The sequence below is a fragment of the Buteo buteo genome, chromosome Z (assembly GCF_964188355.1).
Source record: "Buteo buteo chromosome Z, bButBut1.hap1.1, whole genome shotgun sequence".
Lineage (NCBI taxonomy): Eukaryota > Metazoa > Chordata > Aves > Accipitriformes > Accipitridae > Buteo > Buteo buteo.
The window spans coordinates 80,419,892-80,435,930 of NC_134204.1; the positions used below are offsets into that span (position 1 = coordinate 80,419,892).

The following is a 16,039-nucleotide window of genomic DNA, read 5'->3' on the forward strand; positions in this document are numbered from 1 at the left end:
AATAACTAATAAAAATATGCATGTAGCCAGTAGAACTGGAGAACGTATCTTTGATTTTACTGTTATTTTATCTTACGCTTCTTATGGATAGGACTGGAGATAAAACCCAATTGTTCAAGGACCTTACAGACTTCCCTGTCATCAGAAAGAGAAAGGAGGAGATCCTGGATGTGCTTTCTAAAATCCAATTGCATCTGCTGGACATTCGTAAACAAATTAAGAATCCTTCTGCAGAGTATGTTACAGTTTCTGGTCAAGAGGTAATACGCTATCTATTCTGTATGACTGTACCCTTTCTTGTCCAGGAAATAACTTAAAAGTCAGACTTAACTAGAGCTCCCTTCATTTAGTATGATACTTGATGAGGTCATTTGACTATAACCTTTTGTACAACTTTAAAGAACAGTTTTGTCATAGTGCCACTTTTTTATTTGTTGTCAATTACTTTACTGATTTAAATAATAAAAACATTTTAGCACAGTTGAATTTTGTTCAGTAATGCTTTGCTCTTCTGTATATGTAAAAACACTTGCATATGTCCGAGGTTAATTATGTGGCTATTAAGTGCTGAAATATTCTCAGAGAACCAGGAAGCATAGCATTAGGTTAATTTGAAGAATGGTAAAATGATTTGTAAGTACTGATTAAGACTGTAATTTGAAAGACGGGAGAGCAGAGGAACAGTATTAAAGAATGATAAATGTTATTTTACTTTTAATTCTTAGAAACGGTTGTTGCGGACTGGAGCTTTTTTTTGCTAGTTGCTGTGCAAGTGTGGGCAGGCCATGCTCCAGCAAACTGAGAAGTTCAGTGCAAGAACAAAGAGATGACAGATCCTGTCAGATCTGGGGGGGAACTGAAAGGAGCAGTTGAGGTAGCACTGTTCAGCATTGTCCTTTGGGAACTGAGAGTAGGAAGGCTGGGGAGAACTCCACAGAAAATTGGGAAAAGAAGGGAGTTAGGAAACTGAAGGAGAGTTGGGAGTAAAAGAGATGAATCGGTGAGGATAGGGAGGGAAGGAGCTGGAAGCAGCCCCCTGTCACCTAGGAAGGAGAGAAAGGTGAGGACCTAGGAAGCTGAGGAAGACCCAAGAGACAGAGCAGGGAGCAGACAGGCAATGCTGAAAGTGAGAGAGAACGTGAGAAGGGATGAGTTAGAGATAATAGCAGCATTTGATAAAGACCTCGGGTGGATATTTCTTTTGATGGTGAAGCTGAGAAGAGGAAACTTGGCTGAAGAGCTGGGTAGGCTGTCAGCATGTATGCTGAAGTCCAAGAGGAAACATGGAAGAGTGCGTCTGACTATTGTGTGAGGAAGGGATGAGCCAGGATTTGAAAGGTTTCTCTCAGAGAGGGTGGATGAAGAGGTGGATGATGACACATGTGTGAAGGAAAGGCAAAGAGAAGAATTAATCAGAGAGAGGAGAGCATCTGAGGAAGTAATCAGAAGTGAACTGGACAGGAGAGTTGCAGAAACCACCAGTCACTACACACACATTTAGGAGAGGAGGCCTTTGTAGCAGGGGGTGGCTCAGAAACCATTGCAGACAAAAAGATCTATTTTGTATATTCATGAAAGGAGCTGCAGAGGTTAGAGATAGCTAATATTTAATTACATCTGGTATGGGTGTTTCATAGACATCAAAAGAGGAGTAGAGGAAGGATTAGAGAAGGTGGTCAGTGAGGAAAGACACTAAAGGAATGGAAGTAATGGAAAAGGAATTGTAAGGGAGGAGCAGAGCATAGGCATAACAAGATTCTCTTTGAGTTGAGCTCTTTCTTCCTCAGATCTATATGGTATATTCTTCTTATGTTCTTGTAGCACTCTTATAGATCTAGCATTCAAATGCTTCTTCACAACAGACCTGGGCAGAAACAGGTTCATGGTTTGCTAGTTCTGAAAGAGAGAAGCTGCCAGGAAGCTTTTTTTACATATCTCCCTACTCTGAACATCTGTTCAGGGAACAGGCCTTCTTGGGCGGAGGGATGGGGGGGTGTCAAACTATTTACTCTGCCATGTGTGCCCCCAAACCCATGATTATGAATACATGGTTAGATTTTCAGAGTCAGCCCACTGTGTGTTAACTTACATTTGTTAAGTTCCTGTTAGAGTTCAGATGAAGATCCAGTTGACACATACCTTTTCCAAGATATAAGGTTACACCTGTATCTATCTTACCTTTTTGTTTCTAGACCTCTAACGTAATTCGTAGTGTGCACTAAACAGGACAGAAAGCTCTCCAGATAGTGATAGCATTGCTATTTGTTTCAGGCAGGATTTAGAGAGAAATTGCTGCATTTGGAAAGTATTTGCTTCTTGCATTGCATAAGCAGTGCTTTGGTCCCAGTTTATTTAATACTGCAATTATTTATTTAATAAGGCTAAGAATAAAAGGACGAAAAAGCAAATGCTTTTGTTGTTTTGAAGAAGATTGCAACCTCTCTGCTTGTTTCTCACCAGCCACAAACCAGGCAATTGAACTGGCTGTGTTAACTTAGGCTGTTTTGAGTTTGGGTAGGCATCCAGCATAGACATAAATGTGGTACTATTTTCTGTCTTCCTTTCATAAACACAGCATGTTTAATTGTTTTGAGATGAACTTTAGAAAAAACTGTAATACCAGCACATCAGCAACGCCACTAGTGGCAAGAGCAGTTGGCTCATTTTCAAATCTTTGCAGATCTCTGCTTCTACCCATTTTCAGTCTGTCTTGTGTGTATTATGCAATTTCAGGGTTTCTACAGTACCAAATATTTTAAAAGTGTCTTAGGTGAATTAAGAACTAGTGCACTTCATCTTTGCTGGAGTCTTGTGCTCATGTTAGGATTATTATTCTTGTTTGTACTTGAAGATGATTGCTGGCTATTCTGGTGAGGTGTGGAAGCTTTTATCTAAATCGTACTAACTGTAATGGAAAAGCTTTGTCAGATGAGAGTCTCATGGTTTTCTGTAAAGGTGATCAGATTGTGGGTTAATCTAATCTCTGCTAGAAATTCATTTTCCAACTGAATTCTTTTATTTAAGAATGCCTGAATTCTTTTACATCTAGGACTTCAGGCTAATGGTACGAAGATAACCAACATGAATTATATAAAATACTGCAATAAACACATTGTGTAAACTTCAGTGCACTGAACCTCTTGCCATTATTACTGGTTTCCCCTATTCCTTCCCTTTCTGACCCTAAGCTGATACAAACTTGAAGCAAGGTACTGTAGATACAGTGCTAGCATTTGAGATTTTGAGCTCTTGTCTGTGACCTGTTATAGGTAACTATGGCTCAGTATGAATCACTGATCCCTAGGCAGGAAGGCACAACTTGCTGATAAGGAGTAGCCTCAGTACAGGTGGTATATAGAGTAGAGTGCATGTTAATGCTGAATTCTCTACAAGGCCTGGTCAGGAGCAGGTAAGCAAGACTTACTAGCTTTAGTCTGGTTTTGGCTTGATAAGAGTGAGATGAGGAGAGTGTGTTAGGGGATGGAGGAATAGAAGGGCAGAGATGGGGCAGCAACATGGTAGGGCACAAGAACCGCTCAAGATAGGAGTTGGTCTTTTGGCAGAAAATGTGTGTGTTATAACTCTCACTTCTGGGGGAAAAAGAACATTAGCTTCTGGTCTGCTCAGTCTCTTCAGGCTGAATATGGTTTTCCTTTGATGCATGCAGATTTCTTGATATATGATGATTGTGGTTCTGTCGTCTTCCTAACTTGTCATGATACTACATTTCTGTTTATTTTAGTTTATGATAGAAGTCAAGAATTCCCATAAATCATCTGTGCCATCTGACTGGGTTATGGTTAGTAGGTATGTAAAATGTCTTTGAAGTTTGTTCTATTTTAATATTTAAGAAAAAAAGTGGTATTTTGGTATTACAATTAATTACGTACACATTCTCATTGCTCCATGTGTTTGTTTTGTTTTTTCTTTTTAAACTGAAAACCAACAAAAAAAAATTGTTATGTTACTTTATTGCCCATAATAAGTTTTGCTTAAAAGCAAACAAAACCAAACTGAAAAAAACTAAGTTATTAAAACGCTTGTTTTTACATGGTAGATCCTTAGTGCACTATATTACTTGCTTAATCTTTTAAAGTACATGAACTGGTGTCAAAACTATGGTCTTGATTCAGTTGTGCCCGTAGTTTGTACATGCAAATCTTTCATAGAATTTTGATTGTTCTTAGTTTATTCAGAAAGGTAAAGGTAGCTGTGCAAATACCTGTCTGTGCATCTCAATAAACTCAGTGTATTTAAAATGTCATTTTACTTATTCATACAGACAAGCTTTGCTCGCTTTGGTACTTAGTGTTATATAAGCATAATTTTAGATAGTTTTGGATACTTTTTCCAGTAGGTGAAACAGAGATGGACTGAATTATATAGCTGACTTTTTTCTTTTCAGTCATTTGTTTTATTATTTAAACAGGTTGAATACCTTAATGTTATGATGCGTAGAGTCCATGTAAATGCTGAATTCTCTACAAGGCCTGGTGTATAATGTGTGCACAGACATCTCACACCAGAAATAGGCATAATCAAGGTGAACTCTGAAGTGATGTTCTATTCATTTATGCAAGAATTCAGTATTAAAAGTGCACAGATTAGCCAGAATTAAGATGATGAAGAACAAATTACAGCTAATCTGGATTTTGTAAAAGAATGCCTGGGAATGCCAAAGTGAGTCCTTAAAATAAATGGAAACTAGCAAGATCTACGAAGTTTATTGCAGGCTTATCATGAAGTTTTGCTCTGTAAAGTGAATTTTTTTTCTTGGAGTTCATTGTATATGCAGTCAGTCACTGAAGAGTCATCTGTTTGTGCAGTGTATTGCTGAACAGAATTTTGTGAAATATATAAACTTCAGTGATACACGCTACATTGTGAAAAACATTTCAAAAGCCTTCTGAATAGGCAGTGGTGTGGTCACCGATCACTTTATTCACAATAAAGATCACTGGAATCAATAGAATTTGTTACCACAATAAAAGAATATGGTTTTTAACATCCATTTTCAAGGCTCACAGAGAATAAGAGAAGTAGTCCAATTTTGCACGTGGATGGTGTAACTGATTGCTTAGTAACCTTGATTTCCTATTTGGCTTTTCTCTCTCTTCCAGCACAAAAGCTGTCAGCCGTTTCCACTCTCCTTTTATTATAGAAAATTACAGACATCTGAACCAGCTCCGGGAGCAGCTAGTCCTTGACTGCAGTGCTGAATGGCTAAATTTTTTAGAGTGAGTTTACAAAATAGAGTCAGTTTTTATCATTGTTATGTGTTTTATTTTATTTTTGCTGTAAGAACAGGGAAAAAAAATGTTTATCTTTAAAAAAAAAAAGTTGCTAATTCAATTATGTTGCCCACAACAACTTTAAAGATAGTCAATTAAAACAGTGTTCTTCAATTTAAAGCATTTGAAGGCAAGACCTTTGCAGACTGAGTCCCGAGACTGAGTCCCAAGACCAGCAGTGATGTCTCTAGATTTTAAAATTCTGATGAAAATACACCATTAAATGTATAAGGTGGCTCTCAAAATTTGAAACTAATATCATAGCATTAAGAACCTGAAAGTACAACTGACTGTAAATGAATGAAACTGAATCCAGTAGGTTTATTATTGAAGTGCAATGTAAGTGAATTGAAAAAAGAATTTATTATACAAACTAACCAAATTCACATTTAATATTAATTGAAATAGACTATGGCTTCACTGTTAAGTGTGCCATTACTAAAAAAAGCAATAATAAATTAAGTACAATTGCAGTGTTACTTACAGTTTTTGAGTTAGGAATGTTCAGGGTGTTTGAGCAGTTGCTTGAGTGTGATTCTCCATAGCCCTATATTTTGTACGCTAACCCTGCAACTGACTGTATGTCTGTTTGCTGGAAAGTAGTGGGAGTGTTACTGTCCCTCACAACTGTCTCGGAAGATCTGTTTGTCTCAGATCAGAATTTTGAATGGAGTTATTTGACTATTTAGCCAAAGGATCTTTAAAATGAGAGTTTAAAAAATATTTCTCAAATTTCTGAATACCTTTAATTTTTCAGGTGTCTGGTTATCAATTATTTTTTTACTTCCATGAGTTACAGACCCGCTGAAATTATCCCTCATGTCATGCAATGATAATTGGCTCGCTTTCACTTGTGCTTTTTTCCCAACTGCAAAAACTTAACAAGTTCCTTCTGAAGTTGTCTCACTGGAGGTAACTGATGCCAAGGTTTGCCTTCTAGTAGGAATTCAGCAATTAAAATTATTCAGCAAATAAAATTTGGTAGAAACTAGAAAAACATTCTGATTCATTCTTCTCTAGATGTGTTGCCTTTGCAATACTATAAAAATAGTTATGTATTGTCAGTATACTAGCCATGTTAGTTTGAGTAGACCTATTTTAACCTTTCTTTACTGAGATCTGCTGCTTTTCACGTTCACTTTGCTGTTTTCAATAGTGTTGTATGATAGCAGCATACAACAAGGAAAGACCTGTGTGTAGGAAAATGCTCTTCTTCCCCACCCCTCCATTTATTTATTTATTTATTTATGTATTAAAATTAAATTTCATTCCCCTACTGGTTTTATATTCCATGTTGTATCTTTGAGACTAGGAGAGGAAAAAAAGAAATTCTTGAGGACTAAGAGAATGAACTCTACTGAAAACTGTTCTTCTCATAACATCATTATGGTACATTATGGAAGCAATACCATAAATGGAATTTTCTGTTGTAGATACCATACTTTATTCAAACTGAACTTTACTGAACTCCTGGGTTCAGGCAGGTTCAGTTTTAGTTTACTTTTTTTTTTTTACTGTAACTTATGGTTGAGGTGAACTGGCAGTTGAAATTCAGTTGCTACTGTGATAACAGTGGCATATATATAGACCTCATTTAGGCAGCAGGGATCAACTGCAGACCCTTTATATGCTATCTAATGAATTTCATTTTGCCTGCTTTCTTGTGCTTAAAAAGAATTCACTGTTACAATGGGAGCATGAAGTCTGTCTTGATTAAGATTGTGTCCTCATATTGTAACTTAATACACTGCTGGGAGATTTGAATTCAGAGTGATTTAAAGACCATAGGAGCCCTGTGAGAAGCATGCATGGGGTATATTTTGACAGGACCTCTGTATCTGTATGAAATTTTTTTTTTTTCTCTTTTCTTCCTCCTGTTATTTTTCCCTGTTTTGGTATAGCCATTTTAGTGAACATTATCACCCTGTGTCTAAAGCGATTGGTCACCTAGCAACTGTCGACTGTCTGTTCTCATTGGCTCAGGTGGCTAAACAAGGAGACTACTGCAGGTAATCAATTTTTAATTTTTATTTAGGATTTTAGAGGGAATTATAAGAGAGTATTTAAAATAAATTTGATTTTAATATGTGTACTACAATAAAATGCATTATTAAAATTGTTTACAGTAGCTTCAACTTAATCTGATTTTGCAAAGCAACACTTCTGGGCTTAATGCAAATCTGTAAACATTGCAGTTCAAATTTAATATCTTATGTTTGTCTGTCTACTGTCTGACCTGAATCTAGTAGGTGATATATCACATAAATATAAATATATGTTGGACTTTGCATGCATATTTTTTCTTCTTCTTTTTTTTTTTTGTTTTTTTTCAGCAAGGTCTGAATTTATAATGTCTTTCTAATACCTAAGATTCTAAGGTGTATGAGGTATGTTTCAAAGATGTATTTCAGGTAAATAATAGATAAATATTAGTGCCAGCTTCCGGAGCAGTGATGATGCCTCACCTAGGATCGTGTGTTAGATTTGATGAGCTGTGCACCTTCCTCTGCCCAAGACCCACACATGCACACCAGGCACCACAGCCTGGGACTCTGGTGGTGCCAAGGCTGTCACCCTTGCTCTCTGTGGTGGGGAGACATGAACCCACAAGTCCTGCTTTGCCAGAGTTTGGTTCAGAGCTGGCTGCTGAGCCTGTACACCCTGCAACTCGGGTCTTCCCCACCACCACGAGCCCACATCTCTCGCACCCGCACAGAGACAGTCAGTCTCACTGGGGTGCCTTCTTCCATACTGTGAGGTCTCTGTCCCCAGAGGCACCGGACACTCACTGAGCCACTGCTTCAACTGGCTGAGTGCTGTCCTAGAGGTCAGCGCTTACTGTTTCTGAGGTTTACTGTAGACACACCTGCAAGGGCTGTTGGTTTCCAGTCCTCAGCCATTCCCTCTGCCAGACAGTCCACGTACTCTCTCTTGAAAAGTGCTGTGTGTAACTTCTTAAACGTTGTCATTGTGGGGCTGCGCTGCAAGTGCTCAGACAATGGCTTAGGAATAACCATGTGAATTAGTAACATTTGGGACCTGTGGAAAATACAGCAAATCATGTATTAAATGTATGTGGATGGAGGGAAATCAACTTACATATAAGTTATACAGCATTAAAGATAATATTGATCACTTCTGGACTCTTGGGATCTCGTGTGCCTCTATGAAAATCTCTTTGAAAGTAATTGCTCACTTATTTCTGTATACTCAGATGAGAAAACAAACTGAAATCTAATTAACTCACTGTGCAGAGTTTAAATAATTCACTGAATTTTAAAAAGTGGCTTAGAGCTTATAAACTGGCAGGAAGGAGACTTCTCAGTGAAACTTCAGCTGCAGGGAAGATGTCAATAATTAATTTTGGAGGGCTACTGAAAGAAAGATGGGACCTCCATATTAACTAATTTAAGTATTCTGGAGGAATGTTTTTTGATTAAGTGAGGATTTTTTCCCGTCACCCTAATTGAGGCACGTAAATGAGTCATGAAGTCAGGAACACAGGTGCTCCGCACAGTTGCTGGAGAAAGGTAAGCACGTCTTACAATTTTGAGGCTTCTCAGGACTCCTGTGTTGGGAGACCCGTCCTTTACAAGGACAACGTACAACATCAGGGCACTCAGGCAGCAAAGTTAAATACCTGAAGATGATGGCATATGTAGTCCAGAGAACATCATCTGATGTTTGCATATCCACTCTGCAGACTGAATTTGTTTAAGGAATGCTTTTTAAAAGGTAGTACATGACTAAAGGATGTTATGCATTCCAGAGCTTTTTTCTTTTTCTCCCGCTCCACCCCCCCCCCCCCCGCCCGCCCTGCTGCATGACACATGATTGTCTGATTGTGGGAACACAGGGCAGGGCAGACCTTTTGAATAATTGTGGCTGAAGCCTTACCTCTGCGGGCCCCATTGTCTGAAACCAGAACAGGCAGTCATCAAGGCTCGTGGCATCCTGAAAACACATCCTGTCTCACAGTTACGTGGAAGGAGGCTTGAGCGCTTAAAAAGAGGGAATTATTTCTAAAGACAGGGGCAGAATTATAAAATGGCAAATGGATCATTTGGCTGTCATCTCCCTCTCTTGAATGCACAGTGGCTAGGTACAAGAGGAAGTGCTTCTAGGTATGTGCTCTTCCCTTTTCAGACCATCACATTACAGCTCCAAATAACTTACCCATGCAGCAAGTGGAGGGTGAAATTTCCTTTCTTTGTCCCCAAAGCCTAAGACGTTGTCTGTAGTGGTTTCATCCCAGTACAACTGCTGGAAATATCTTTATGCTAAAAACACCACACCATTATCAGCTTGCACGTCTTTCACCAGTGTTTTGTGTTGCTAATATGCCATATATTTTATCTCCATTTTCCTTTCAAATTGCATCATCATTCTTCAACCCAAGAAAAATCATATTTCCCACATCTTGTCTTCCCTCTAAAGTCCACCTAACGTGTTAGTTAATTTCCAGTAAAAAAAAATTCTGTGGCTTTATTCCAGTATTCTCTTTGTCTTAGCTGCTGCCACTTTCCTAAATTACTGCTCTTTGATTTCAGAGTGATTGTACTTCTAGTGGAGGAAAATGTTGCTGAGGCATGAAACCACATTTACCTCCATTGAATGCTGCACTTCAGTTTACGATGAAAAAGTAAACCTAGGTTGCAGAGAACAAAAAAGAAATCATAGTCATAATTCAGTGGAACGTGCTTCTTTTGCATTTTTTGTTCTGTGAAGAACACACAACTCTTGGAGACAGAGCTTTTCAGTCATGGAGATATGTAACGCAGAATTATATGTTACATTAGTAGACATGTAGACAAACTTGCAGCTAAGGTGGAAGCATTTGAGACAAAACTTTTTACGTGGATTGAGATGAGAGGAAAAAAGTAAGTAGTATTGATCTAGTTTGCATATTAATTTCTAAAAAGGTACTGTCATTTCAGTGGTTCAACTTAGTAAGCCCTTTCTATGGACAGTTAATGTGTTATCAGTCATAATGTACGTAGTGGGACAATTCTCTTTACTCCCCACCCTCCAGTTAGGACTTAATGCCGTAATGGTCTGGACCAGTTCATCAGCAAGATCATTCTGACAATACAAAATGTATCTGCAAAAGGTGGCACTTTGCAGAAGTTGGTGCAGTGGTGGGAAAAAAGGTGACTGTTCTCCAGTTTGGGGGTTTTGCTATTGCTTGTTCATTTTGTAGTTCTTACCAGTTTTTTAGAATACATATAAACAACTGAAAACATCCCCTAGGTAATGAAAAAATGAAGGAAATACTCTAAAATTTCTTTATCCTATCTGCTATCTTTTTTTATAACCAGGGGTTTTGTGAAACCAAGGAAATCTTCAGAAGTACTTGATTGCAATAATTAATTTTTGTCATTTGTATTTTTTCACAAAAATCTGCATCATGGACGACCCTCCTGCAGGCTTTAGTTACAGTACTTATAAATAATCAGTTTCAGTAAACATTGAAATTAATGTTTCTTCCTTTTTGCAGACCAACTGTGCAAGATAATCGGCAAGAAATAATTATAAAAAATGGGAGGCACCCTGTGATTGATGTACTACTGGGAGAACAGGATCAGTATGTTCCCAATACCACTAACCTTTCAGTAAGTAGTGAGATACTGTTTGAGCTTCAAAATCATTCAAGGGAAGGAATCTGGGATTTGTTTTTTGGCCAGGAAGTTAAAATAAATATTTTAATTATACCATTGTCTGCTTGGTTGTATTTCAGAGAGATATAGCTAGACATGACCATATCTGTTTTGTTCTTTTCCTGATATCTTGCAGTCAGATGCTGTCTTTATAACCTTGTTCAGTCTTAATGGCATAAAGAAAAGAAAGGTGATCTCAAAATGAAAGTTGTAAATGGTTCTTTTTTAAAAACAAATAATTACAGGTTTTTTTAACAGCGTCATCAGAAGGAGTCTGCATTTTGTCATAACTATCTCAATTTTTTGAGTTTTTTAATATACAAAATAGCAACAAGTTAAGTGTCTGTGTAACGTGTTACAGGTTCAGTTTTCCAAATTAATTCTAAGATAGCTCGGGGGGGCTAGGTATTTCTCTACTATGTTTTTTCCTTTCTTTCTGGAATTATTAATTTCATACAGCCTTTTTTAATCTGACAAAGCAGACTTGGAGCTCTGACTCTTCACTATGTAGTATCAAGTACTCTGTAGACTGCAGATTAGTTGTAAGACACCTTTCATATTAACATATGATAAAGATCCCCCGCTGCAAGGTGTGGCTTGCAGGCTGTATGTTACCTGTAAGTCTCCCTCTGGCTGTTGTTTTTTGCAATAGAGAATGATGTTGAGAAGCAGTAAGACTATTATTTCCTTGGTGTTGTTATCAGTAGGTCAAAGAAGGGGGGGGGCTAGTTCTTAACATTTTTCTGTGCAATATTACCTAAATTATATGACCTAAATTACCTAAAATTGCTATAAATATGCAACTACCATAGGTAGGAAACATTGCCATGTTTTATTTCATATATCTGTTTCTGATAAGTGTATTTTAGTTTGTTTCGTTCTTCTTTCTTTCCTGAAAAACTAAAACCTGCCTTTTAAATTACATGTCCTTTTGACATTTTTTTGTTAAATATTTACCTGTCTGTATCTTTTCTGAAATACTACATGTCTGTTCTTAAAGAATATGAAAGATATGCTTGCAACTTAACTCTGAATACGTAACTGCCTTTTCATAAAACAAATGTAGAAAAGGTATGAAACAGATGTCAGTGTGGAGCATTGCCGTTATAAACACCGTTCAAATTTGTATGTATTTCTCAGGAAATATTTTTAAATGCTGTTCTATACTGAACAATGATACAGATATTGTGCAATACTTCAGGGAATGTTCTCAAAATTATTTGTCAACTCTAGACAAGCAACAGACGGCATTTAAAAAAACCTCAGCATTTCATTCAGTAATCATCATGCACTTTCCCCGGTTAGTCCCATTCTTATGTTGGCTTTCTAAATACTGAATATTAGAAAATCAAGTGATCAGGGTAGAATCACTCTTGCTCTACTGTTGGTTTGAGTTCTCTCTTTTTTGAGAGAGGGGGGTGGGAACCCAGTTTATTAAAATGCCTCTAGTTTTAAACTAACGTGTTTGAATCAGCAGGAAAATGCATCTCTTGTCATGTTTTCAGCTGAAATATTGTCAAATATCTAACTTTAGGAAAAGCTTTCTTGCAGTGCCCTGAAAGAAACATCTTATTCTTCTGTTCCCCATTTCCTCTCCAAATATTCATGGATTCTTTTAGTACTTTTAACTTCAGCCATAAATTCCAATAAGATGTTAGCTTATGGTTGCATGGAATTGTAAGGGCAGATGGGTTCTCTGGTCCAATGTTACAGCATATGTTCTTTCTGAAAGCTGGCTTTGCAAACCAGCCGCCAGTTTCGAAACATGGTTGGAGGGACCCTGGAGGGATACCAAATACATGCAAGAAATTTATGGATTTTAACAGATGAACTCATTCTGGTTTTAAGACTCTATATATTCTGTTGTGTTGAGCCAAAGGGTGGCCCTGACGAAGTTTTAGTAGAAGTATTGAAACTATACCTTAGAGACTAGAATGTTACAAATTCTGTTCCCGTATAGTCATATGCATTTTATTACATCCATCGTTTTATTCCTGATAATGGCATTTTCTGGGTTTTGACTTTATTGCAACTTCCTCATGGATGGGGTTTTCTTCGCAAAATCTAAACAGCTTTTTACATATAATAAATATTGATTGGATGTATCTCCTGTATGATCTGGATTATGACATAAGTGACAGTTCTATCTGGATTTTATTTGCCTCCCTATTAACAGAATGAAAGCCTGATCAAAAAACAAACCTGTAAAGATCATGAGGTTTATTCTGTGGGGATTTTTTTGTTGTTGTCACAGTGCCTGATCAGTTCCAAGTTTCTTAAGTAGCGTGGCTAATGTTCATTATGCACAGCTTGTCCTTCCTTCCATGCCCCTCCATGGGGCAATGGAATATGCTGACTTTTGGTTAGTTTGTCAATTGTTGGAATTCATTGTATGTTACCAGCAGAAAGGAAGAGTCTAGTTGTTGGAAGTCCTTGCACAGACTTGATTCAGGTTATGAAATTTCCTAGACTTGATTCAGGCTATGAAAAAACTTTATAGATTCACTGATGAGTTTTAATTTTGTATTAGCGATTGTCTTGCACAAGAGGAAGACAGTTTTATTCTGGAGCCATAGACACGTAGCAATACCATAGGGATTCTTACAGCTGAGATGAGCTCTTGCATGTGATTTCATTTTCCATAGGATTTCAGTGGCTAGACGCAGAAATTGGGTACAGTCTGCTCATAGTATCTTTGTTGCAGTCACATATTGCCAAACTCAGCAATGTCTTGAATTTTTGTAGCCAGTCTGTTTGAATGTGCCTGTGTTGTACCAAGGCAAGCAATTATGAATGGGTATTAAATCTAGGTCAGGTCTTTGTCTGCCAGATCTTCTCCCATTTAGCAATGAGATCTGTTAACTGGAGAGGAATCCAGATCACAACCAAATTAGGATAGCAGTAGCTATGCTGAAAGAGTTTCTCCCTTTCTCCAGAGAAAATTGCACAGAAAATTCTTGGAGTGCTTTCTTGGCTTCTTGATGGAGAATGGGAAGTTTCCCCCTCACTCTGTCCTTTTTGCTCAAGAGTAATGGAAGTTGATTGTGATGATTCTCTCTCACCAGCCTGGAGAGGTCTTAGGAAGATTTCTCCATCTGAGACTTCATAGTATCTTGAAAAGTGAATGTGATGAACTCCAAGAATGAAGCAAGCTGTTCATCTAGAAACAGAATGTTTAATCCTGAGGACTTGTCCTATATCCCTCTAAGCACATACACACACCAGACTTTATTACAAAAGCACCATGTGCAGGACAACATATTTGATCACTGTTTTATATTTCCAGGGAGGTGGTGAAAGGGTCATGATAATAACTGGACCCAACATGGGAGGAAAGAGTTCCTATATAAAGCAAGTTGCATTGATCACAGTCATGGCACAGATTGGTTCTTACGTTCCTGCAGAGGAGTCAACAATTGGTGTTGTGGATGGTATTTTTACCAGGTAATCTTTCAAATCTTGCTGTATGTTTATAAAAATATTATTGTGGCGGGGGGTGTGTGTGTGTATATCAAAGTATAATTTCATTTTCATTTAGAACATCAGAATTAGTAGTTGAAGTTTCCTTTTTCATTTTAAAGACATGCATTTGTTGTTAGGTTTTGATTCTGATTTTCTGGTAAGGTATAGTACTTGTTTTGGAATCTTTGAATCTTTAAAGGATAAGAATGTTAATGAGTCTGTCTTGATTAAGATCCAGATATCTAACTTCATCTGCCTGAATGGATATCTCAGCCAAATTTATTCGGCTGGGTGATAGCCAAGTGATGTTTCCCTTAAAATGAATGCTGTCACCTCTAAAAATCATGTCACAGTTTCTGCTGTGCAGTGCAGTTGTGTGTAGTCACAATATTTGAGACAGAGAATTTGGGGCTGTGTATATTCTCTGCTTGCTATCCTTCCTGTATTATCAGTCTTGAGCACACATTACTTGATGTCTTTTAAAGAATGAATAATGGCAGTTCATTTCACTCAGTCTCATTTTTAAGGTAGTGCTGAGTAATTTTTGAAGATTATCAGTACAGTCAAAACTTTTGTATTTTATATTCTAATATTACCAAGAATTATCGAGGTCGTTTTTCCCTTTTTTCTTTAATCTATTTTTTAATCAGCAGAAGTTCTGTGTTACAGATGGTATTTGAGATAGATAATTTTTTATGGTTACATGATTGTTGTGGAACTTATATCTGTGGTAGAATTATCTTTCCTGAAATTCTAGTTCTGTGATGGCAGCATGTATTTCAGAGTTGACTTTTAACAGAGAATCTGAAATGCTACTCATGTGGGATTGCTTCACCATATAAAGATGTTGTGTTCTTATGCTTCACTGTGTCATGACAAAACTGAATGAAACTGCACTTTGATGCACTTCAGTGCTAAGCAGTTGAACAAATTAGAAAACAATTTGTGGTATATTTCCAAAATTAATTGGTGCTGAAAATCCAAAATGGTTAACTTTTTTCCCTATCCTGTGTTGAAAGTAATTGACTGGTTGATTGGATGAGCATTTCTCGAGGGGACATGGAGGCACACAAGTTCTGATTTACTTTACAGAAAAACATTACATTACTAACAATTTGAAGATTATTTTTGTCTTCCTCTGTGTTTTGTAGGTGAACTTAGAGTACTTTACTTGTGTTCACGCTGCCTTAATTTCTAACATACACACATAAGCCTGTTACTCTTAGGCTTAGTATCTGCTTTCCTCTACTTTTATTTGACTCTCATTGCAATACAATTATTTCTGCAGAAAAATTAAGAACCATGACACTGTCACTGGGAGTGCAATTTTGTTTTGTGCCCACTAGAAAGTGAACAAATTGGGTTTAGTCCTCTATGGTGTGAAAACCTAGAAATTAGTATATCTAAGTTCCACCTGTTCCCCAGTTTATTTCTCAGATTCCGCTTAGCTTTTGTCTACATTATAGGTATTTTCCACATCTGTTCTGATAAAGTAGTGTGGTTGAAGGTAAAACTTACACCTTAAGATTTCAAGCCAAGCAGACCTAGAGTGTGTTACTGGCTGTGAGATTTCAAACCACTTAATTTGGAGGCCAGTCAGATTCTAACACGGGATTTTTTTTTTTTCCC

At 37.4% G+C, this 16,039-nt stretch overlaps 1 protein-coding gene across 2 annotated transcripts in view; it reads left to right on the plus strand.

The window, feature by feature from the left end:
- The window catches only part of MSH3 (mutS homolog 3), a 118,267-nt gene that overhangs the window by 78,078 nt on the left and 24,150 nt on the right, over nucleotides 1–16,039 (plus strand). For both annotated transcript variants that reach the window (XM_075021416.1, XM_075021415.1), the window contains exons 15-20: nucleotides 92–260; nucleotides 3,743–3,807; nucleotides 5,121–5,237; nucleotides 7,193–7,300; nucleotides 10,789–10,903; nucleotides 14,235–14,392. In XM_075021416.1, the coding sequence (XP_074877517.1) occupies nucleotides 92–260; nucleotides 3,743–3,807; nucleotides 5,121–5,237; nucleotides 7,193–7,300; nucleotides 10,789–10,903; nucleotides 14,235–14,392 (732 nt within the window). The remainder of the gene's footprint in view (nucleotides 1–91; nucleotides 261–3,742; nucleotides 3,808–5,120; nucleotides 5,238–7,192; nucleotides 7,301–10,788; nucleotides 10,904–14,234; nucleotides 14,393–16,039) is intronic.